General features: G+C 46.3%; 3 protein-coding genes and 1 pseudogene across 3 annotated transcripts; all 4 read left to right on the plus strand.

Moving 5' to 3' along the window:
- Positions 1-2754: 2754 nt before the first annotated feature.
- On the plus strand, positions 2755-4206 carry LOC127759983 (uncharacterized). Its single transcript, XM_052284192.1, has 2 exons — positions 2755-3368; positions 3485-4206. Exons 1-2 carry the CDS (start codon positions 3261-3263, stop codon positions 3851-3853), a joined length of 477 nt encoding a protein of 158 aa, XP_052140152.1. The 5' UTR covers positions 2755-3260; the 3' UTR covers positions 3854-4206.
- A 6784-nt stretch (positions 4207-10990) lies between these two features.
- Positions 10991-17522, plus strand: LOC127759800 (mitochondrial Rho GTPase 1-like; annotated as a pseudogene).
- Positions 17523-19065: 1543 nt separating this feature from the next.
- Positions 19066-19720, plus strand: LOC127768345 (aspartic proteinase CDR1-like; the record flags this gene model as incomplete). The annotated part of the gene is made up of 1 exon (XM_052293902.1): positions 19066-19720. A coding segment is annotated over one exon (645 nt), but the record flags the coding sequence as incomplete, so codon positions are not given.
- A 1879-nt stretch (positions 19721-21599) lies between these two features.
- On the plus strand, positions 21600-22426 carry LOC127759213 (cyclin-dependent protein kinase inhibitor SMR4-like). Its single transcript, XM_052283966.1, has one exon. It carries the CDS (start codon positions 21692-21694, stop codon positions 21971-21973), a length of 282 nt encoding a protein of 93 aa, XP_052139926.1. The 5' UTR covers positions 21600-21691; the 3' UTR covers positions 21974-22426.
- The last annotated feature ends 2514 nt before the right edge of the window (positions 22427-24940 follow it).

Genomic DNA, 24940 nt, shown 5'->3' on the forward strand with positions numbered 1-24940 from the left:
ATGAACAATTGGCATATGTGATTATCGGTTTTGATATTTGGAGATTATCGTCGAAGTGGTTTTGGAGATAATCAATTTTCAGGAAATGAACAGGATTTACTGGTTTGTTGGGACCGGTCAAACCGGGCTGGGTGTGCCGGTCAGACCAGCGTGTATTGCGCGGTTAGGCCGGCGCAGCCCGCGGTCTGACCGGCCGACGCTGTGTCGGTTTCGGTTTCGAGTTGTTTCTTTGGATATCCGTGATTGTTTTATGGTTATGGCTTCTAGATGGATATTATACGTATGTAATACTGTTGTTTGCTACTAATGGGTCAAGTTGGAGATAGCTTGGTCTCGGAATATGGTTTCTTTGTTTGTTTCATGTGTAGGTGACTCGATGCCTCGAGAGAGTATTTGCGGTGATGGACCGGGAGTTGGCTTGGTGGTAAGACGATGTCCGTGGTGGTCAAACATCATGCGGGATACTAAGGCTAGAGTTGATGCACGTGGTTGATGGAGATTCCATATGGCATACGATGGAGGTATTGTGTGCGTATGGGATGCGGAGTCGAATTTGGAAGCAGTCCAAATTTTGTAAGGAGTGCTGTTGGTGCACTTTGTAAACACAGAGAGAAGCAATAAAGTTGTCATCTACTTTGAGAGTTCTTCGATTTGTGTTTCACCGGGTTTCGGCAGTCTAACCGGCATCTCAGCGGCGGTCAAACCGGCGGCGGCGCCAGCAAGCGACAGCTGATAAGGCGGTCAGACCAGAGTTTCAATCTCGGTCAGACCGGTGGCTTTCAGACGGTCAGACCGGCACAACTACCTCGGTCAGACCGCGATCCATCGATTTCGATGGTAACTTTTATTTCCGCTAAAAGTTTTTGGTTTTTGGGTATCTCAACCATTCACCCCCCTTTGGTTGGCTTAGTTCTTATGATTCGATCTTACATCATTTTATAAACAAAATGTTTATGCTAGAAGCAATTGCATATCTGTTGTTTACCTTGAGAGCATCATCTGATTGCATTGGGCATGCACAGAGAGCTCGTAGCCAAGCAATCCAGCTATGGACAGCATCAAGCACCATAAAAACGTAGCCCCAATGGTTTCGCCAGCAAAGCCAACGCCAGTCAGCAGCAGAAGAAGAAAGAAGCTAATCACCAGATATGGGACAATATAGCACAACATGATGTGGCCAATCTGGTCAACGGACAGGAGGGCATCATGAAGCACAAACCTAGCAACGAAAGCAGCCCAGGACAAGATGGCAGCCCCCTCCACAACCGAAAGAAAGGCCACGAACATAGGCAGCAGATCAGGATCAGGATCAGCAAACGGCCTCAATAGCAGAGCTATGGGCGTAACCATCAGCAGAGATATTATACCAAACCCGGCAGCTGTAACACCACGATCTGTCTTGAAGGACGTCTCCTCCTCCTCGGTCAAGAAGGTTGGGGGATCCACGCGCATGGCCGCCGTCTCCGTGCCAATGCGCTGCAGGTGATCGGCGTAGGCGTACCCGAGCAGGCCGGCCGTCCAGCCTGTGGCGAGGTGCATGACGGCGAACCCGACGCTGGGGCCAGCAACCGTTCCGGCTGCGTCGGCCAGAAGGACGCCATAGGAGATGTGGAGGAACACGGTGGAGGGACGGATTGTGCGCGAGAGGGTGGAGATCAAGAAGAAGAGGTAGGCGGAGATGAGGAAGGCGATCGTCCACAGGAGGGCCAGCGGCTCGCAGGAGTTGCGGAGCAGCAGCGGCGGGGAGAATACGAGGAACAGGCATGAGATCAAGATAACGCGAGGTATAATGTGATCTGGACCGCCTTCACCGGAGGAGAGACCGGTGATGGTGGTCGACGGAGCCTTGGCGTCGACGAGGTGGCCGGCCACCACAGCCTCGGCGCCATCTGCTTCGCAAGCCGCGGCGATGGCCATTCCAGTCGTAGGGTTGTGGGGGTTGTGAAGTCGAAGCGAGAGCAGGGCCGGCGAAAGACCACCACGACAGCCGCGGCAGCGATGGAGGAGAAATTGACTTGACTGCTGGTGTGTATCGCTCCAGTCAATTAGGACTGATCGATTTGTTGCCAAAATTAGTGGGATCTCTAATTGTAAATAGCACATTTACTATTCTTAACGTTACTAAGGCTGAGTTCTTTCCAACTCAACCACCTCATTTTTTTTTTTGTGTGCATGCATTTCAAACTACTTAACGATATGTTTTGCAAAAAATTATTTATACGAAAGTCGATTTAAAAAATTATATTAATTTATTTTTATTTTTTAAAAATAATTAATACTTGATTAATTATATGTTAATGAGTCCCTCTGTTTTACGTGCGTGAGAGATGAGTTCAACCCCAATAAACAAACTCAGCCTAAAACTTGTCATTGCCGATCTTTGCCTTTACAGGTTTTTTTTTAGCAATCCAAATGTGCGTCTAGTCTAAGCATCTCCAAGAGTTTCTTCAAATCTTGCTCTTTATTTGTTCATTTGGCAATGAAGCAAAATAATTTCTTTTCAAATTTTATATACATTCTAACAGCTTCTCCATATCCCACACTCTCTAAATTATTTTGGTTGTTCAGATTGTTGTTATTTTAAACCATACTATTTTTTTAAACAAAAAGTTGTTAAATATGTCTATATATTTAGTTCTTTTACCAAAACTTGATAAATACATAAGGAATCCTACCAAAACTTAGTAATATTGTCAACTTACTGTAATTTTGTCATTGTCAAAATTTGGTAAGGTGTATTTTGGCTACAATCTAAACAACCCCTTTGAGGAGGTATCAGTATTTTTCTCTTTGAGCGAGTATGAGTATCTTTCTCTTTGAGCGAGTTGCAACTTGCAAGCGAGAGAGATGGGAGGAAGAGAGAATAGGAGACTCACGTTTGGCAAGTGGTCATCGTTTGGAACCATGCCACTCCGTCACTCTTTTCGTCCTCCCCGTCAATCTTTCCATCATTCCCATCCTCTCTCCGGCATGTTCACCACGTTGACCCGCTCCTCCATCTTGCCGGCAGCCATGAGCTCGAGGAGGGAGTCGAGGAAGTCGCTGCCGCGGCCGTCCGGGTGCATGGCGTAGGCAGTGACGAACATGGGGTCGCGGCCGGCGGCGAACGGCGGCGGCGACGGCGAGGGGATGCTCTCCCATGACCACCGCTCCACCTGGTGTGCTACGTCGCCACCAAGGCGGCCGTGGTGTTCGGCGCGGTGCCCGACGGGGCCGGGCTGGGGCTGCAGGGCAAGGGCCAGCTCGTCGCCGTGGAGGCCATGTTCCTCATGTCGCTCGCGCTCGCCGCCGCGCACATCACCGTGGCCTACCGCGCCAGCTGCCGCGAGCGACGCCGCCTGCTCGTCTACAGAATCGACATCGAAGCTGTAAGTGATTGATTCCCTTCTTTGCTCGTATCGTATCAAAACAAAGGATTTTGCCTAGTGGTAGCTTGTAGTGTGGATTGGAAACATATTAAACCCAAAATATGCAAGCTTTCTAGATTCCAATCCGTGTTTTCGAGAGATTCTGGAGAACAATCGAGGCATACGCTTGCCGACCTTTTACTGGACATGACAACGGCCAGAAGAACACGACGTCCCCTCACGCGAGGAAAGCAATGGTGGAGCGGTGGCCGGCGGATGAGGGCGGGACGAGGCACTGCCGGTTCTTGCCGCCGCTGGCTGCGGCGCAGGGCGCGAAGAAGGCGACCGCGGAGTCTGTGCGCTCGATGCGGAGCTCGGCGACGAGGCACAGGTCACGGCCGTATCCGCGGTCGGCGAGGTGGGCGAGCAAGGCGTCGGCGGCGTCGTCATCCGGGGCAGTGGAGAGGAGGAGAACGGGGAGAGGATGGGGAAGACGAAAAGATTGATGGGAGGATGGAAAGAGTGACGGAAGTAGCATGGTTCTAATTTTAAAATTTTACAGTGACATCTAGCAGATAACGTGAATAGTAGTGGTATATTTTTGATTTATCACATTTGCAGTGGTATGGATCCAATTAACCCAAGGCTAAAAAGGCAAATATAGTCACGGGCCAAAATGCAGCTAAAGCATGAATTCCATATACTTTGATCAAGGATGGCTACCACAAACAGTACTACATAGTAGCTCAGATGTCTCAATTCAAATATGTGCCGATCGATAAGGGTTAAGAATTACACATTCATAGATTCGTATTATAGCATAATGCGCTCGAGGATAACCCCTAATCTTTACACATGCATGTAGGAGTATTCGTTAAGGACTAGTGGACTACTAATTCAGGGAAAAAAAATTCTCTGGGGCGGAGCCCCAATCCATAGAGCGTGAGGCACCATCCTAGATAGATGCCACCTGTATTCTCACCAATATTAAAGCACCGGAAAAAAGTAAAGCAATTTGGATTTTTTTTTCTTAGCGTATACGATCCGTATTCCAGTGGTGCCCTACGAACTTGTATCGTATTCTCTGCCCTAATCACGTCGTTAGCGTTCCTCGTTCGTCGGAGCCGTAATCCAGCTATTCGCCCTTCCGTTCCGGCCATCGCCGCGCGTGTAGTTCGCCGCCCTTCCACCGTCACCGTGGCCGTCGCCGTGGCCGTGGCCGTCGTAGTCAATGCAGATGAATCCCCGCGGCGGCGCCTTCGCCGGTGCCGCATCCTGCTCATCCGCCGGCGGTGACGATCCTCTGAGGCCCCTGATCAACCATGGACCAATCAACAATGCATGGCAGCCCGTTTACAAGGCACGAAGCTCCAAAGAAAAATATACTAGAAAGAAATAGCGTGTTTGAGTATATCGAATCACTACAAATTGCTTCCAGGAAGAAATAAAGGTTGCAATAGCTTACAAATTAGAAACAATAGTTAATGTTATTGTTTTCTACTTATATGATAAGTACAATGTCTACTTAGGAATCACAGCTTCTTCAAAATCTAATCTCCAGTTCATTGAGCATCGACGAATGCGCCATCGTCGAGAATGTCGATGCCATATGGTTGTGGTCAAGGTTGTGCTGGCAGTTGCATTCATCGATATCGTGGTGTTTGTGGTGGGCGGCCTCGAAGGATCGTCACCACCGGCGGATGGGCAGGCAACAGCACCGACGAAGGCGCCGCCACGGGGATTCATCTACATTGATAGCAACGGTGATGACGACGTCGACGGCCACAGCGACGGCGACGGCGGAAGGGCGGCGAACTACACACGCGGTGATGGCCGGAACGGAAGGGCGAATAGCTGGATTACGGCTCCGAGGAACGAGGAACACTAATGACGTGATTAGGGTAGAGAATACGATACAACTTCGTAGGGCACTACTGGAATATGGAGGGTATACGCTAAGAAAAAAAAATCCAAATTGCTTTACTTTTTTCCGGTGCTTTAAGATTGGTGAGAATACAGGTGGCACCCATCTAGGATGGTGCCTCACGCGCTGAGGATTGGGGCTCCGCACCAGAGAATTTTTTTCCAATTCAGGGGTAGTTGGTTGTTGAGTGTTGAGATCAATAAGCTGCCGCAGTACTGTTTATCTAGACGCTGGCAGTCAGAATCAAGACCAGACCTGTTGTAGGCCATCTTCATCTCTGCTCTGCTCCACCGGCAGCCTGAGGAGAGTCCAATAAACATGTCACAAATTCAGATAGCAACATTTTAAACATGCACAACAATTAAACGTTATTTGGAACCTCAGAATCAGTAATCCTGCAATCGTTTGGAAACGCATTAAAGTATCAAACTAAACAGAATTGGTATGTGGCAGCACTACGGATCTATCAGACAAACTACAACCTGTTAGCAACCCACAATGTGCCAAACAACTCCCCGTCGCATACAGATCATGCCAATGCTCATCAAAAGTTTAATGAAGATTAATTTGCATAGTTATGCAGCTTCTCAAGTAACCATTTTACAAACATATCGCTTAATTATGCTAGAAGCAAAGACCTGCATTTAGTTTGTTGATTTACCTTGGCAGCACCATCTTGTTGTATTGAACACGCACAGCGAGCATGTAGCCAAGCAATCCAGCAATGGCCATCATTACAAACCAGAAAAACATAGCCCCGATGGCATCGCCAGCCAAGACAAGGCAGCTCAGCGGCACACATAGGATGGAGCTCAGCAGCAGATACGGGCCAATATAGCACAACATGTAGCCAAGCTGATGAACCGAGACGAAGGCTTCAAACAGTAAGAACTTAGCAGTGAAAATCGCCCAGCAGTAGATGGCAATCCCTTCCAGAATCGAGAGAATGGTGACGAGCAGGGACAGTGCAGGAGGAGGCATCTTCACCAGAAGAGCTCCGGCCGTTGCCACGGCTAAAGAGAGCAAGGTAAAGAAGGCAGCAACACTACGGCGGTGCACCTTGAAGGAGCTCTTCTCCTCCTCGGTCAAGAAGGTTGGGGGAGCCATGTTCTTGGCCGTCGTCTCCTTGCCAATGTGCTGCAGGTGCTCGGCGTAGGCGTACCCGAGCAAGCCGGCCGTCCAGCCTGTGGCGAGGTGCATGACGGCGAACCCGGCGTCGGGGCCAGCGAACGTGTCGGCGGCGACGGCCACAAGGACGCCGTAGGAGACGCGGAAGAAGACTGTGGAGGGACGCATTGTGCGTGAGAGGCTGGAGATCAAGAAGAAGAGGTGGGTGCACATGAGGAGGGCGATCGTCCACAGGAGGGCCAGCGGGTCACCGGAGTGGCGGCGCAGCAGCGGCGGAGAGCATACGAGGAAAAGGAACGGGACTGAGATCAAGATTATGCGAGCTCGAATCCGATTGGAGCCTTCATTGTAGACAGTGGTGACTCTGCGGCCTCGGCCCGATCGACTCGCCGGGGAGATCGTCGCCGAGCCCGAGTGGTCGCCGTCCGAGTCGCGCGACGGCGGCCGAATGTCGGAGGGATTGTCGTCGGGGGAGGATGAGTCACTCGCCACATGGGTGGTGTCGTCGATGGCGTCTCCCCGCAAGAAGTCCTCTGTCTCGGCGCCGGTGACGATCGACGGGGTCTTTTCACCGGTGATGGTCGACGGGGTCTTTGCGTCGACCTCGGCGTCTGCTTCGCCATCCGCGGCGATGGCCATCTCAGTCGTAGGGTACTAGGGTTGTGGACTTATGGGGTTGTAACCGCGAGCGGGGTGGCGGGTTTTATAATGGAGGAGGAGCTGCCCGTAGCGGGTAGCGGGGCGGAAGGAGAGGATTCGGATTACCCAAAAAGGAAAAAGGAAAGGCGTGCAAAGGAACAGGAAAGAGGAAAAAGGAAAGTAAAGGAAAAAAATACGGTAACGCTAATTCGCTGCGCGTTAGGATTAATCGAGTGTGGATTCTAATCCCTCGAGGGGATATCCCCTCGTATATCTTTTTTTTCCAAATTTGATACAAATGGTTGTGAAAAATTCTGAAAAAAATTGATAATGTAGAGTATAATGATACCTACTAGTCCACCAAAATTCATGTTCAAATTCGATCTACACATCGAGAAATAAAAAAGACAAATTTAGATATAAACAGTACGCTACTATTTATATGCTGAATTTGTCTTTTTTATATCTCGACGTGTGAGTTGAGTTTGGACTTAAGATTTTGTGGAGTTGTATATATGTGTTGTATGAATGTTGTCAAATTTTTTCAGAATTTTTCATAACCGTTTAGATGGTTTTTAAGCAAAAGAGGGAACATCCCCTCGAAGGGATTAGAATAGTTTCCCGAATTAATCCCCTTTTCCCTTTTTTCCGTTTCCTCCCTTGCAGGCCCGCTCCTCTCTCCGTTCCGTTTTTTCCCTTCTTCTCAGCCGTTCCCAGTACTTCTAAAAAAATACTACTATCGTTCCCAGCCCACCTCTCGTATTGCTTCTCTTGTAACAAAATTACTAGTCGAATAATTCCTATTGCAACCAGTTTCTCCTTCCTCGTAGAGAGGCCTTTCGATCTTAGTCTTACCCAGCGACGTCTGGCGCGGCCATCCGATTTATTCGAGAAGCGTCCTTTTATAAACAGATTGTTTGCAAACACATGCAATTAGTTTTGCTGTTTACCTTGACAGGACCATCTGGTTGTACTGAGCACGCACGGAGAGCATGTAGCCAATCAATCCAGCCATGGCCATCATCAGGAACCAGAAAAACATAGCCCCGACAATGGCATCGCCAGCCAAAACAAGATAGCTCATGAGGCATACAAGGAAGCTCACCAACAGATACGCGCCAATGTAGAACATCATGTAGCCAAGCTGATCGACCGTGACGAGGGCTTCGAACAGCGCAAACTTTACAACGAAAACCGCCCAGCAGTAGATGGCTGTGCCTTCCAGAACCGAGAGATTGATCACGAGCAGGGACAGATCACGAGGAGGCACCTTCACTAGCAGAGCCATGGCCGTAGCCACAAGCATAGAGAAGACGGCGAAGAAGGTCACAACGCCACTACGATGTATCTCGAAGGAGCTCTTCTCCTCCTCGGTCGAGAAGGTGGGGGGAGCCATGCGCATGGCCGTTTTCTCCTTGCCAATGTGCTGCAGGTGCTCGGCGAAGGCGTACCCGAGCAGGCCGGCCGTCCAGCCTGTCGCGAGGTGCATGACGGCGAATCCGGCGATGGGGCCGGCGAATGTGCCAGCAGAGATGGCCAGCAGGACGCCGTAGGAGATGTGGACGAAGACGGTGGTGGGACGCATTGTGCGCGAGAGGATGGAGATCAAGAAGAGGTAGGCGGACATGAGGAGGGCGATCGTCCACAGGTGGGCCAGCGGCTCGCCGGAGTGGCGGCGCCGCAGCAGCGGCGGCGAGCACGCGAGGAACAGGATGGAGATAAAGCACACGCGAGCTCCAATCAGATCACTGCCTTCGTCGGAGAGACTGGTGGCTCTGGGGCCTCCGGACCGGATCATCGCCGAGCCCGAGCGGTCGTCGTCGACCGAGTCGCGCTCGCGCGCCGGCGGCGGGCGAACGCCGGAGGGGCTCTCGGGGAAGGATGAGTCGCTGGCCACATCGGAGGTGTCGTAGATGGCTTCTCCCCGAACCAAGTCCTCCGTCTCCGCGCCGGTGACGGTGATCTTGTCGCCGGCGACGGTCGTCGACGGGGTCTTGTCGTCACTGGTGATGGTCGGCGGGGTCTTGGCGTCGGCAAGGTGGACGTCGACAGCCTCGGCATCTGCTTCGCCATCTGCGGCGATGGCCATCTCAGTCGTTGTAGTGTTGTGGGGTTGTAAGGCCGGAGTGAGCGCAGGGCCGGCGATAGACCTCGGCGGCGGCGGTGGAGGAGGAGGAATTCGAGGTTTTGGCTTTGGGGAACAAGGCATTTTGCTCTGTGTGCAACACATGATGTCTGCGAGCCTGCGGCTGTGGGTCTTCCCGATCACTATGTTTTGACTGTTTGATTTGTTGCCAAAACTAGCGAATTTTAATATGATGATAATTAAGATAGGATTTTATCATCATGCATTTATAAATATACAATAATTTGGTAGTTACATATATGTCAAGTTATAGTAGATTAAAATTTTAAATAACATACAAAATATGAACAAAATGATTTATTAAGATATTAACAACATAATCACGGATCCAAAGTTAGAAAACAACCTTGCTCTGTAAAATCTTAGATCCAAGAGCAAATCTACTGTACCTAAGGAGGTACCACGAGGTACTAAAAATTTAGTGTAAAATTTGGTACCTCATAGTACCCCATAGTACCTAGATACCAAGAGATACCAAATTTATAATAGAAAAAGTGGTACCTCATGGTACCTCCTCAAGGACCGTAAAATTGCTCTAGATCCAAAGTTGTGCTAAAGAGGACCATAACCTTCCACTTACAAATCGTACTATAAAATTTGCTAAGAACTTAAACCAAACAATACCATCATATTAGTGACTCCTTTGATATCTCGAGAGAATATCCCCTATTTTCTTGAATATCATTATGAATTTTTTTTACATGCTTCGTAAGTGTCATGTAGGATTCTAAGGCATTGTGACGTTTTAGAATTGGGTGCCACATTTTAGCAAGTTCGGGAAATTGAAATATATGTTGAGAGTTCAGGGATGATACAACCAAACAAGTTTAGAGACGAATAATACAATTTTGTTAGATATACACCCCTCACATAGAGTTCACTCAACCAACACTTGTATTTCTCGTATATCCCAATGAGACAGGAGTTAGAACTTTCTAACACAACATGTGTACAGGTACGTACGTTTGGCGAAGGCATGTTCCCAAGTTATACTCACTTGTTTTTCACACGCGCATATTTTTTAAATTGTTAAATAATATTTTTTAAAAAAAATAGAAAACTTGTTTTAAAAATATATTAATTTACTCTTAAATTTTATGAAATATATTAATTCATTCTTAAATTTTATGAAATGTATTTATTTAATCATTTGTTAATGAGTTGTTTCATTTTACATGCGTAGGGAGAGTCTCCAACTCTTACATTCTATTTTTGTATATATATATATAGCTATACGTTCAACTTCTTGTATATTATTGCTTTGTGTCTAACTCTTTTGGAAAAAAAAATATTGTATATTCTTGGTTTGTGTCTATAACTCTTTTTGGAACAAAGAACTTACGCGCGAAAAAAAAACTTTTTCGTGTATCCTAATCTATATACAGCTCCACTTTAAAAATTTTCAGATATGTAGGAATATACTCCCTCCATCCTAAAATGTTTGACGCCGTTGACTTTTTTAAATATGTTTGACCGTTCGTCTTATTCAAAAATTTTAAGTAATTATTAATTTCTTTCCTATCATTTGATTTATTGTTAAATATATTTTTATGTATACATATAGTTTTACATATTTCACAAAAGTTTTTGAATAAGACAAACGGTCAAATATGTTTAAAAAAGTTAATGGTGTCAAACATTTAGGGAAGGAGGTAGTATAAATTTAGATACGATGAAGCCGTAATAAACCGAGCGACTTACTTCTCTTTTTCTTCTCCTCCAAGACGAGGGGAGCATCTCAATCTGCAATAAGAGCGAAGCCCCGGTCCAAAGCAGATTAAGATATCAACTCATCGCGCCCAAAAACCCACACCCCCGTAGCCAAAACCCGCCGAGGAAGAGGGAGAGGAGCACACGCATGGCGCTCGCGGCGGCGCCCGCGAATCTGGCGGGCAAGCAGAGCTTGCGAGTCGTCGTCATCGGCGACCCTGGCACCGGCAAGTCCAGCCTCGTCGTGTCCGCCGCCACCGAGCGGTTCCCCGGCGACGTCCCCCGCGTACTGCCCCCCACTCGCCTCCCCGTCGACTACTTCGCCGACCGCATCCCCATCACCATCGTCGATACCTCCTCCAGGTCCTCCACTGCCCCTCACGCTAGATTTGCGGGTGTATTTTTTTTTGTTGGGGGATTTGTGGATTTTGATTCGTTGACAATTCTGAATTGCTGATTCAGCCCAGAGCAGAGGTCGAAGCTGATCGCCGAGTGCCAGTCGGCGGATGTGGTGGTGCTCACCTACGCCTGTGACCAACCTGCGACGCTGGAGCGGCTCAGCCCATTCTGGTTCCCCGAACTCCGGCGCCTCCAGGTGAGGCTCTGCACTCACTGCCGGAATTGATTGGTAATTTTGTGGGTTAATTTTGTCCGCTGTGGCTCATGTTTTGTTCTGCTTGGCTCAGTTGGAGGCACCGGTGATTGTCGTGGGATGTAAGCTGGACCTGAGGGGTGAGGAGCAGGGAACTCTTGATGCCGTGATGGCACCCATCATGGTTGCATTCCGAGAGATCGAGACCTGCATTGAGTGCTCTGCGCTTCGCCAGATCCTGGTTAATATGTCTGCAGTCATAATTTTGTGTTGATAGGTTGCTCTGAGATAGGGATGCTTGGCACATTGCTGCACATAATTAAGTTAATAGCTACAACGCTAGCTAGATCATAATTTTATTGTATTCTAGGCATGAACTTGTTGTACTTTTACTGTGCAATACTTTTATTATGTACTGTGTTTATTAGCTAACCAGTAGCACCAAGTTGGACAGACTAGAGTAATATTACCAATAATAATTAGAGCAGTTTTAAAAATTATGAAATATACAAGAAAGTATTACACGATATTCTGAATACACAGGGACATTCTCTCTGAATTTGGGTTTCTTTCTCAGAAAAACCCAGGCAACTCTATTATTCTTTGTTTATATAAATAAAAGTCGTATTATGTTTTGGGCCATAATTTATTTTACAATATAATATTGACATCTAGGGAATTAACATTCATGTGAAAGTACTTTGCAATAGAAATGCAATGGTATCATCTTGTATGGCAGTAAACATAGTAACATACTATATTTGTTAAGTCAATAGTTATAAATTTTGAATTTTCCAAATTCATGTGTGACTTGTAGTTATCAATGGAGGGAGTACATGATAATTCTGTCTGATGCTGTTAGGCTTGAGTCCATGGCCTTTCTCATCCATGACTGGCTGTTGTAGCGAGTCCAGCACGCTGCGCGCGCTATGGCGTGTTTCCCTCACCTGCCTAGTCTCCCGATACTTGTTTCCACAAATCGGTTGATGAAATTTGGCAGGAGTTGGACTGTTTGTATCAGTTGTACAATGAATTAGTTAATTATCGCATGAATTATTTGAACCATCAGATGCATTAAAAGTCCAGACATTGTGCTAGTCTCTAGCTAACTATAATTGCGTATGTTTGCAGGTTTATGAGGTCTTCTATTATGCACAGAAAGCAGTGCTTTACCCAACAGCTCCTCTATTTGATCAGGAGGCACAGATGCTAAAGTTACGCTGTATGAGGGCTTTGAAGCGTATATTTATTCTATGTGACCATGACAGGGATGGAGCTTTTAGTGATGTGGAGCTCAATGATTTTCAGGTTTGTAGCCACTAAAGCTGCCTTGGTTTCTTTGATTAGTGTAAGGCAAACTAATGCTTGCACTATCATTCTATTAATACTTCTGGTGATGTTAAGAATCTCCTTTTGGCTGCTTTACAGGTCATATGCTTCAATGCTCCTCTCCAACCTAATGAAATCATAGGCGTGAAGAGAACCATCCAAGAGAAATTGACTGAAGGTGTAAATGAAAATGGCCTTACCTTGACTGGGTTTCTTTTCCTTCATACCCTTATTATTGGGAACGGAAAGCTGGAAACTACTTGGACCGTGTTGAGGAAGTTTGGCTATGATAATGAACTCAAGCTTAGAGATGACCTCATTCCAGCAATTAAACGAGCTCCTGATCAAGTAATGTTGCCCTTTTGTTGCTTCCAGCTATCCTGTGTACTATCTGTATAAACTAGAGTAATTGTACATGTGCATGATCTTAACACTGATAGTTAATTGTTTTAGATTCTATAAATTGAGTTGCTCTGAATTCAGATTTTAGAGGTGAATTTATGAGAATTTAGGGTAATTGATCGTTTGTTATGCTTTTTATTTACAGTTTATATATACACCCTTTGGTATTTTCATCACTAACATTACTACTGTGGTAAAATATCCGCACTCTTAAGAACTCCTAAACTGCTCTAGAAAATGTGCTTGTAATTTGTTAGTCATTCAATTTGATGCGAATCTATGGTGTTAGCTTCACTAAGCATCTTCATGTTTGATATTTATCATACTTCTGGTTTATTATATATTTTGCTGATAATTAATTTAAAGTCAAATCATTTTTTTTGTTCCAGACCTTGGAATTGACAAGTCAAGTCATTGATTTCTTGAGAGGGATCTTCAACATGTTTGACACAGACAATGTAAGTTCTATGCACTGATGTGATTGTTATTCTCCTGAATCGTATTCAACTCTTTGTTGTACTGAGCATTTTTTATAATAAAAACTGTCATTTTACATTGATAATTTGAAAATGCCTTTTGGTATAATATCCAGGATGGAGCTTTGCAACCTGCTGAAATCAATGATCTTTTTTCAACCGCACCTGAAAAGTAAGAAGCTGATAGAACGCCCTTTCATGTTTAATAACTTGATACTTTCATTGTAACAAAAAGTTAGGTTACCAAAATTGTTAAATATTTCTTGTATTAATTTCTCTATTGGACTTGATGTAATGAAGATTCTTTGCATTAGAAGGGTGTGAAGAATTATTATTTAATAATCTGTCTGTTGATATTTCCTGTATCAATACTCTTCTATTGGAATTTCAGTCCGTGGTCTTCTCATCTGTACGAGAACTGTGCTGAAAATAATGTCTTGGGTGGGTTGTCGTTTGAAGGGTTCATCTCCAAGGTATTTTCTCAAACTTTGCATGATAAGAGTTGACACAACAATTGACAACCCTGTATTTTTTTGTTGATGGATTGACCTTTTAGCAAATTATTATTTGTTGATTGGTTTCAAAACAAGAAAGAGAAGCCCTTTCTCTATTCAGAACTCACACGCATTGTATTTATTGGTGTGGCTGTCCTGTAGCACTGTGCAAGATTCTTTCATGACTCTAGGAAACCCCATATTGTTGTTCTTTTAATCTCTATATTCATTGATCTGTGCATTCTGAGCATCAAAACTAGGTATGGAATAGATTGCTTACAGTGCATGTAAAGTATTAAGCAAATTAATCTGGGAGCAATCATATCTTGTATAAGGAGCACGCAGTGTTTAATATGAACTATATAATTTGTCTTGACAAACCTGTGGGGGTGTTGTTAGGCAGAAAATTGATCTTTGATTTCTAGAATTTTATTGTTGCTTTAATCTTGCGTTTGGAAAATAGTGAATTTCCTTATTGGTCTGTTTTCTTTTATTGACTAATTATTCTGTAATTGCAGTGGACTCTTATGACACTTATACACCCGTCAAATAGTTTTGCCAACCTTATATATGTTGGCTATCCCGGCGATTTTGATTCGGCATTTACCACCACGAGGAAAAGGCGAGTAGACCGTAAAAAGAAGCAGACTCAGAGAAATGTGTTCCAGTGTTATGTTTTTGGTCCCAGACATGCCGGAAAGACTGCATTGCTACAATCATTCCTTAAAAGGTATCACTCCATAGTATTTTATATCATGAACTTTGTTTGCCATGGTTATTTCTTCTGATATTCTCACTTTCACTCTTGGTCCTTGCAATAGGCAACCTTCCGATGCTCCTCCTGTCAATGGTGAACAATTTGCAGCAAATACTGTTGAACTGCCTGATGTAAGTATTCGAAATTCTTGATTTATTTTGCTCACACCATATGCAACCATTTTGATAGTTTTATTTTGAACAGTGCAACATTTACTCATGTATTCGTAAGTATTCTACAGTCTGAGATGACAGATACTCTTTAAACAATCCATATTCTTGTTTATTAAAAAATAAGTAACTAGCAACATATTTATATGAAACCATAATTGATCTGCATCTTAACACTTGATAATGTGTGTCACAAACAAGTTAGTTTATAACTGTTTGGTCTGATTCAATAATTTTCTTCCACTGAAGGGGACTAGAAAGACACTTGTGATGCGAGAAATTTCTGAAGGTGATGTTGGACCATTACTATCAGATAAGGAATCTTTGGCACCCTGTGATGTAGCAGTAATTGTTTATGATAGGTATGCTATCCACTGAATTATCCCCCTCTTTATTCATGGCCATAAGTTTTGTCAGTTGCATTTTTCTTTCATGGTCACTGAATTCTTCCTTTTTATTCATGACAAAAATCCTCAGTACACAGTTTTCAGTAGCAGCACTCCTTTCCCATTAGCTATAGCAGTATGATTTGTTTATAAACCTGGCATACTATGAGAGAACTTTATTTTTGCTTTAGATGAAATCAATTTTGTTGTTGTGATGCATTTGTATTAACCCCAGTGACAAAAACAGAAACCAACTGCCAACAAAAAGAGAAATTTCAGTCCCCCAAAAAATAAAAAACAGAAATTTCTCTTGTTTTAGAGACACGTCAACATCTTGTGGTAGCTATCAAGGGATCTAAACAAACTAGCAGTAACTGGAGGTCCACAGTTTGGTAGGACTGGCAAATAACATATGCTGATGGTAATCTAAATATAGACTTGAAACCAACAGCTAACTTCCTGGGTACTGGTATGGGATGTTCATCTCCACAAGGAATATGAATTAGCAGTACACCACTTAAATAGAATAACCGACTACACGATACTGTCAATTGGCTCGTTGAAGTGACTGACTTTAATCCTTTATCCTGTCAATTGGTTTAAATATTCGTTGTTCTATGCGAGCCCTCCTGCTGACAGTTCACAGATTCAGGATTGAACCAATGTAGTAATTCAGAAGTTCGACACATAAATATTGTTTATTCAGATGTACCTCTCTCTATATTATCTATTCAGTTGTACCTAATTTTCTGCACACAAAATGTGATGCTGTTGAAATGGCAGTGGTGATGAAGTTTCTTGGCAAAGAGCAAGAGAATTGCTTGTACAAGTGCCACACGGGGAAAAAACACTGGCTATGAAGTTCCTTGTCTGATAGTTGCTGCTAAGGATGACCTCGACCAATCTCCGTTGGCTCTGCAGGACTCAACTAGAGTAAGCTTCAATACAATATTGATTCATTTTTAAACTGTTATATTTTATTTACCTCTGAGAATCATTTGTCCTTTTTGGCACAGTTGGTTGGTTGAACTGGAATTAGATATTTGAATGAATCAGTCCCCCCACCCTTTTTTTTTCTTTTGCTTTTGCTAATTGGAGACCACCATGCCAGTGGTTGTTTCTGCTGCCTCATGGAAAAACTCTTGATCAAACTGTGTCGTTCCAAGTCAACATTCATACAAATGGACTGATTTGTCAATATTGTCTACTATTGCCACCAGTTTTCTTTATGTCTGATCTCTACAGCTATGGATTATTTTCAGTTGTTTTAATTCAATAAAATCATGTACTTGTAGGTGAGCCATGACATGGGAATCGAAACACCAATTCCTATTAGTGTAAGGTTGAGGGATTTGAACAATATTTTCTGCCGGATAGTCCATGCGGCGCAGCAGCCTCATTTGAGCATCCCAGAGACTGAAGCTGGGAAAACACACAGGCAATACCGTCAACTTCTGAACCGTTCCCTCACGGTTGTCTCAGGTAAGTTAGTGTCAAGCTTCTGCCTCTAAAGTGTGTTTCTGTATTTGCCTTTATGCTCTGGCACAAATCGATCATGCCAATTACTACAGAATAGTAAGAGCACAGGTTTAGTAAGACAATAAAATCTAAAAGTAATAGTTATTTATGATTTTGAGTTGAAACTGAATAGTGGTTTTATCTTAAGTTGGTTGAGTTCTAACACAACTGATGGTGTGCCAATAATTTGCAGTAGGAGCGGCTGTTGCAGTTGTGGGCGTAGCTGCTTACCGGGTTTACGCAGCTAGGAAGAACGCGTCATCTTGAAGCTCTCCTGGACAGTGATGAAATGCTACTCTCCTGGACACTGATGAAATGCTGCTATTCCCCTCACTGCCCAACAACAGGATAGATTAGATTATTTTTATTGCTTGTTGAGCTTCGTAACATGCTGTTTTCTCTTGCAACATCGTTTATGTAAAGATATATACTCAGTTAAAATCACACTGGCTGGGAAAAGGGAATGTATATACTCGATATGTCCATGTTGCGTCGCCTATTGAATTTCAGTACGTCCCATGAGCCATTTTTGAACTGACTCTAAAAGATATATTATAGACAGTTCTATAAAAGATAACCCTCCAAAAAGTTATTTAAAAAATCTTCCGTATTGGGATATCATTACAGAAAGTTCAACTACACAACTGTCTGTGGCAGTCTTAACAGATAGAGGAGGATGGCAGTCTAACAGATAGAGGAGGAGTGCTTGGTCTCTTGGTAATTTCGACGCGAATCGCAAGTTTGCAACCCCACCAGTTACAAAAATAGGGTTGTGTTTAGTTCTTGTGCCAATTTTTTTTCAATAGACGGACACATATTTAAAGTACTCCCTCTATCCTTTAATATAAGGGATTTTGATATTTTGCTTACAATATTTGACCGCTCGTCTTATTCAAAAAATTTTAGAATTATTATTTATTTTATTTGTGACTTACTTTATTATCCAAAGTACTTTAAGCTCAACTTTTTGTTTTTGATATTTGCACATATTTTTTTATTAAGATGAGTGATCAAACAGTGCAAGTAAAATGTCAAAATCCCTTATATTAGGGGACGAAGGGAGTATTAAATATAGACTAATAACAAATAAATTTTAGATTCCGTCCGTAAACTAGGAGACGAATTTATTAAGCCTAATTGATCCGTCATTAGTAAACGTTTAATGTAGCATCACATTGTCATGTCATGGTGTAATTAGGCTCAAAAGATTTGTCTCGCGATTTACATGCAAACTGTGCAATTGATTTTTTTCCGTTCACATTTAATGCTCCATGTATGTGTCTAAATGTTTGATGTGACGGAAAAGTTGAAAGTTTTAAAAAAAATTAAATCTAAACACAGTCTAGGTAAGATACACGATTTTGATATCATTCATGTCACCTCAAAGTAGAAAAAAGAAAAACAAGAAGGATATCATTAATGTCATCTCAAAGTCAAAAAAGGAAAAGAAAAAGAAGAAGAAGAACGAAACAAAGGCCTGGTTTAGTTCTTAACTTTTTCTTCAAACTTTCAACTTTTTCATCGCATCAAAACTTTTCTACACACACAAACTTCTAACTTTTCCGTTACATCATTCCAATTTCAATCAAAATTTTCAATTTTAGCGTGACCTGCACACACCCAAAGAAGGCGCTCGAAACGGCCCGACGAGGCAAAGGCGCCTTTTATTCCGTGGAAAAAGTACACCGAAGATCCCTCAATTTGTTATCGAGTTACAAAATCGTCTCTCAACCACAAAACCAGATACCTGACGTCCCTCAACTAACAAAACCATTCACTTATCCTCCGGTGGTTTTGACGCTAGTTTTGTCTGACGTGACGGCTGAGTCAGCGTGGGACCCACGTGGGCCCCACGTGTCAGAGTGCCAGGTCATCTCTCTCCTCCCCTCTTCTCTCCCTTCCTCATCTCTCTCTGACTTCTCTCCAATTTGTTGCGACGCGGGCGACACGGCTGCGGTGATGGTGGCGACGAGCGACGCGGCAGCGGTGGGGGGAGGAGCTGCGGGCGGGCAGTGGGGAGGGGCGGCGGGGGTAGGAGCGCCGCGCGGGCTCCCCCGCCGGCCGCCACCCACGACCACGAGGCGGCGTGGGCAGCGTCAAGTTCGGCGGCTCCACCGCGACGGCCGGCTCGTTCCCGGCCGACGGGCTAGTCGGGCTCGGCGGCGGCGCGGTCTCCCTCGTGATGCAGCTCGGTGGCGCGGCGTCGCTCGGCCGAAGATTCTCCTACTGCCTCGTCCCGCACTCCGTCAACACTTCATCGGCGCTCAACTTCGGCGCCCTCGCCAATGTCACCGAGCCCGGCGCGGCGAGCACGCCGCTCGTCGCCGGGGACGTGGACACGTACTACACCGTGGTCCTCGACTCCGTCAAGGTCGGCAACAAGACCGTGGCATCGGCGGCGAGTTCGCGCATCATCGTGGACTCCGGTACGACGCTGACATTCCTCGACACAGCTCTGATGGGACCACTCGTCGACGAGCTCTCCCGCCGGTGCAGTCGCCGGATGGGCTGCTGCATCTGTGCTACGAGGTGGCCGGGCGGGAGGTGGAAGCCAGAGAGAGAATCACAAATCACATCGATAAACATCTCTAGAAGTTCATCTTGTTCAGATAATCACAGTACTTATGTAGAAAGGATAGTAAGATACAGAAATGCAAAAATAAGCTGTGTTACTCCTGCAAATTGCAAGTGAACAGAACAATCTCAAGCTAAGCTGTTCTTTAATCAGAAGAACAGGATATGAACAAGCAGAATTTCAAGATATTTTGTGGCGCCGGTTTCGCTTTCTTACCTCGCTATAGATTCTGTGAGAGATCAAATTACATGACCCATAAATTGTAGAGCAATGCAGGAGTAACACTCCCAGCTGAGAAATTGATTGATGTATAACACTCCGATCTTCGATCTTCGTTAGGCGATGCAATGAGAGAATTCAGAATTCTCACCAACAGCCAGCTTGCTAGAATAGAGTATGAGTTACTGATCTTGAATGACCTCGTGTGTACAGCCAACAGGAAGCAAACCGAACAGGCGAGTCCGGACTTGACGCTGGAGTTTGGCGGTGGCGCTGAAGCAGGAGAACGCGTTCGTGACGGTGCAGCAGAGGACGCTGTGCCTGGCGATCGTGGCGACAACGGAGCAGCAGCCGGTGTCCATCCTCGGGAACCTTTGTCGCCGCCGACTGCGCGGGGAGCGGCCGGCCGGCGGAGGAGACGAGCGGCGGGCAGGCGCGCTGCGGGAGCGGGACGGGGAGAGCGAGGACGCCGCCGCCGCCGTCGTCCATGGCCGCAGATCTCGCGCCCGCGCCGTCAGCGGCGTCGCCGGCGGGAGTATGTGATTGCGGGGCAGCGGCGGGCGGAGCAGGCGATGGCAGGCGGAGCGGGCACGACGACGAAGACAGCTTCTTCCCGCGTCGGCGCCGCCGGCCGCCTCTCCCTTCTCAAGCGTCGCAGCCGCCGCCGCCTCCCTTATCCCGTATCGTCGTCGTCGCCGCCGCCGCCGCCGCCTCCCGGGCTTCTCCGATGGTCCGACCTCCGAGGTCGCACGCGCCGCCGCTGGACCTCCTCCCCAACGCCAGCCGCCCTGCAGAGAGGAGAGAAATGAGAGAGATCGGGAAGGGAGAGAAGAGGGGAGGAGAGAGATGACCTGGCACTCTGACATGTGGGGCTCACGTAGATCCCACGCTGACTCAGCCGTCATGTCAGACAAAACCAACGACGCCCGGTATCTAGTTTTCGCTTGAGGGACGATTCTGTAACTCGATAACGAATTGAGGGACCTTCAGTGTACTTTTTCCTTATTCCGTTGTCATGGGCTCATTGTAACTGGTTGGCCCACTTGAGAACTGGAGAGGCCTATGTTATGGGCCTTGGCTTACGATAGGGCCCACCCGACGGCGAGCCGTCCGCGTACGGGGTCAACGCACCGAGCAACGGATTCACACCGGACCACGCGAACTCCTTCCGATGCGGGGCCCACGTGCCCCAGGAATCCGAGGCGGAAGGGATCATTCCAACAGCTGGGAGATCTCCGGCGCCCCGCACCCGGTTCAGGTGGACCCACGACTCCGCAACTCTAGCTCGGCCCCGCGTCCCGCGGGGCGCACCAACACCCGGACCACGCGACGAAGCGGAGTCGTGGATATGGGTGGCGCCCGGGCCCACCGTATTCGCTGAACCCATCACTTCCCGTACACCTGGCACCCCTACACTCCCGCACACCGCAAACGTAAACGCAGTGGAATCCAAGGCGACATTGTCCTCCTTTATCCAAAAACAACCCTGTATAAGACCCTTAACTTACAAATAGCCCCTTACATCGTTGTCAGGGAGGACTTATATCTAAATATGGATAATGTTTGTCCTTAGTTGAAAGAGTTTCAAACCCAAACAGTGGCCGGTGGCTTCCCGCCTCTCCCCGCGCGTTTTCCCGCTTGAATTCGTTCCGCAATCCGAGGGCGGGTAGGGCTCCACGTCACCGATCCAGCTCCTCCTTGCGGTGTAAGGAGCCGTCCAATTCCGTCCTTTGCAAGCCAAATTCCTCCCGCCGCCGCCGCCGTCTTCGCCTCCTTTATAATCTCCCTTCTCCGCCGTCTCCTCCCAAGTTCCCTCCCAAATCCCCCATTTCAAAAAAGGGAAACCAAATTTCTCGGCGAGGAGGAAAAGAATCCTGCAATGGAGAGCAAAGCAGAGGCGTTGGCTGCGGCGGCTGCGGCGGCGGCCGCGGCAGCATCGGCGGCTTCTACCGGAGGAGGACACGCGTGCGGCGGATGGGAGACGCCGAAGCGGGAGGAGTGCCGCATCCCGGCGACGCTGCCCTGCCCCGCGGCGCCGAGGAAGGCCGTGCCGGACTTCGGGAAGAGGCGCGGCCCGCCCAAGAACGGCTACTTCCAGCCCCCCGACCTCGAGGCCCTCTTCGCGCTCGCGCCGCGCCGCCAGGCCTCCTCGTGCGCTTGATTTTGAAGCTTCGGCTGCGGCGGCGGCGGCGGGGAGCTCTGGTCTAGATTAATTTTGGGAGCTGTAGATACTTCGCTATGTTTCTCTTCTGTTGTACTCTAGGTATTAGTAGTGGATTAGGGATGGGCAAGAGGAGGGTTTAGGGAGTAGGAGGTAGGTATGTAGGTGATGGCGGGGCTTGAGATGAAATGAGACTATCAGAGCTCATAATCATACTGTTTTTGTATTCCTTCAGATGATAAAATCTTTTCCTGGCACCTGCTTAGTTGGGCATTTTTGCACTCTCTCTCTCTGCTGATGTTATTGGTTCTTGAGGTGATTGATATGAAATCATGTACTCATGCAGCAGTAGACTTTGATTAAGACCTTTAATGGCGTCGACATCGGCGGCGGCAGCAGATTGTTGCTTGAAGATTGTGGCCTCCGGGACGTCGTGTGGTTTGCTCTTTTCTGAATATCTGTTACAGCCCACAGGGGAATAGCTGTATACCGGCAGTTCTTTTTTTTTGCTTCACTTTCATCCGCGGCATCTGACTAGGTAGGAATAGGATAGTGATCACCGATCATGTTGTAGTAGCTTGAAGGTTTGAAAAGGTCCCTGGTTGATTCATTGATTCATAAGCAGTAGTACTGCAGTTCAGTCTTGTCTTGTGTTTACTGCTTGTACCAGCAATGGACTCGCAAAAACCGTAGTTTTACTGCTGAGATAGTCCAGGTTTCGTTTTGCCAAGGAGTTAATACGGGCGGGAGGAAAGCAGAGCAGTGTGTGCGTTCGTTCTTGAATCTGGATGCAGTTAATGCGGCTGTGGGAGAGAGCCCTGCCTCTGCAGCATGGTGTGTCTTTGCCTCCTCCTCCCTAGCTGGAGCTAGGTACGGTGTACCACTAGTAGGAGAAATTGCAAATGCATGTGGCCAATGCGTGTGACTAGTGTCAGGGCTTCATGAGAACAATCCGTGGTCCTGAATCAAGCAAAGCTATAGAGAGAAAGGAGAGAAGGGAAGATCCTGGTGACACGGACAGCTTCGAGATTCTGTGACCGACGAGTCGACAAGGACACAACGTATGCTCGCCATCTCGCCGCGGTGCCGCCTGTTGGGCGAACGGCGGGGGCGCATGTGTGGTGTTGGGTGGACGAGGACGACACGCCCCGTGAGGCCGTGACTTCGTGAGGGCAGCGAGAGGAGGCCGGGGAGCGTACGCCATACGTGCAGCGTGCGGGGACACCGGGCAGAATGAGCCGGGTGTGCAATTGCAAGCAGCACGGACATGGCCATGTGATGCCCCCACGACAAGTGTTGCAAGTGAGATCGATCGATGCCAGCAATTTTTGTTTCTTCTCTAGAAAAAGTTTTTTTTTTGCCCGTGCTTGCAGAATGATATCCATACACCTATGCTCGCGATAGGTCGAGAGTAGTTTTCTCAACGACTAACACTTGCGACTTGCGAAACGTCGATCAGTCGGGGCCTTGGCTACAACAAGGACAGCAACTCGGCACCGGCCAGCCTCGATTAGTGCAGGTAATTTCGCCCGCAATCTATGGCTCTTGACAGAGGCAGAGAGTTCGTTGCAGCAACCAGTAGTATTATATAGTTAATTTATACAGAAAGATTGCACATTAGCACGAGGAAAGTGCAGCAAAGGAGGCCCCCTCAACAACTCCATGACGGCTGTGGAAACTTTCGTCAGGAACTGTTACTTTACCTTGAAGCCAGGCACAAATTCTGTCGTAGAACCACATCTAACTGGTGACACAAAAGTATTTTGTCCCATCGCAACTAACACGATGAGTTGTGCTAATCTAGTACTCACAGGACCATAACGCACAGTAGCTCGAAAAAACTCTTTTTGTCAGCCATAAAGAACACCTGGTTCATATTAAAAACTAGCAATGTGCAGAGTTCCATATCAGGGAATGCAAAGGTTTAGGCGTTGTGGCTAATAATGGCGGTTGCTTATGTTCTAATCAAACACCAACAGATCTCCATGCAAAATGTCCCCTCTTACCTCCAGCCTCCAATTACAGGATGATTCTTCTCCTCGTGCCCTGAACTCCTCTTGCTTATGCCAAACGTACTTATACCAAAGCTGACAACATTCCCAATATGAGACAAAAATAAGCAATTTTTTTTCGCACTGCCTCATCTAGGTTTCCATATTATTGTCCAGATAACCCAGCTGAATGTTTGTCACCTGGAAGAAGATGAAGAAGGTGCCAAATTTATTTAATCCTAGTTCATTGAGAAAGCAGGCCTATATAAGCCTACACCAGCAAAGATTAAGTACTGTAATACCTGGATAGCTGCTTATGGTTGGTTTGGTTTGTTACCATGCCAAAATATTGACACTATCAAAACCTGTCAAGTTTTGGCTTTGTCAAGATTTTGGCAACACATGTGTGATTGGCATATTTGTTGCCATGACAAACAATTCGTTTATGCTAATTATATTTGACTGGGCCCCAATTTAACAAGGCGACACAAGCATGTCAAGTTAAATCCATATCGGAAAAGCCGCTTGGCCAACAGCCTTCTGTTCACTTGATTTGGATGACTGGATGAAATGAATCATATATAGAAAAAAACATAAAAAAAGAATGTTCTGGCTCCACTTCAACAACTTGCACACAAGCTCCAAGCAACGTAACGGCACTATTTAGTTCCTTTCTTTTTCCTTTTTTCTTTTTGTTCCGACAACAATCTCCCAAAAAACAAATTCTTGAGAAACAAAGAACTAGAGGAAAAGGTTGATGAAGTTTTATAGAATTGACCTGGAGGGCCATGCATGGTTAGCTTCAAAGGCTCACAAATAAAAAGGCGCATGCAAGGTAATGCAGCGGAAGTTGATCTAAGATAAGAAAGGTGACAAATAATGTTGTTTTTTACAAGCAGGAAGCATGACCTCCTAAAGCAAGCCTTTCATGATCCAATTAGGAATTGATATTTCACCTTCTATGCCTTCTGTGAAA

Source organism: Oryza glaberrima, chromosome 1, assembly GCF_000147395.1.
Source record: "Oryza glaberrima chromosome 1, OglaRS2, whole genome shotgun sequence".
Lineage (NCBI taxonomy): Eukaryota > Viridiplantae > Streptophyta > Magnoliopsida > Poales > Poaceae > Oryza > Oryza glaberrima.

What these genes read in the sequence shown, in the direction of transcription:
- LOC127759983 (XM_052284192.1), top strand. Translation starts at nt 3,261, where the DNA reads ATGTTCCTCATGTCGCTCGCGCTCGCCGCCGCGCACATCACCGTGGCC. An exon ending in ACAGAATCGACATCGAAGCT is followed by an intron (nt 3,369 to 3,484) that starts GTAAGTGATTGA and finishes CAAGCTTTCTAG; the next exon opens with ATTCCAATCCGTGTTTTCGA.
- LOC127759213 (XM_052283966.1), top strand. Translation starts at nt 21,692, where the DNA reads ATGGAGAGCAAAGCAGAGGCGTTGGCTGCGGCGGCTGCGGCGGCGGCC.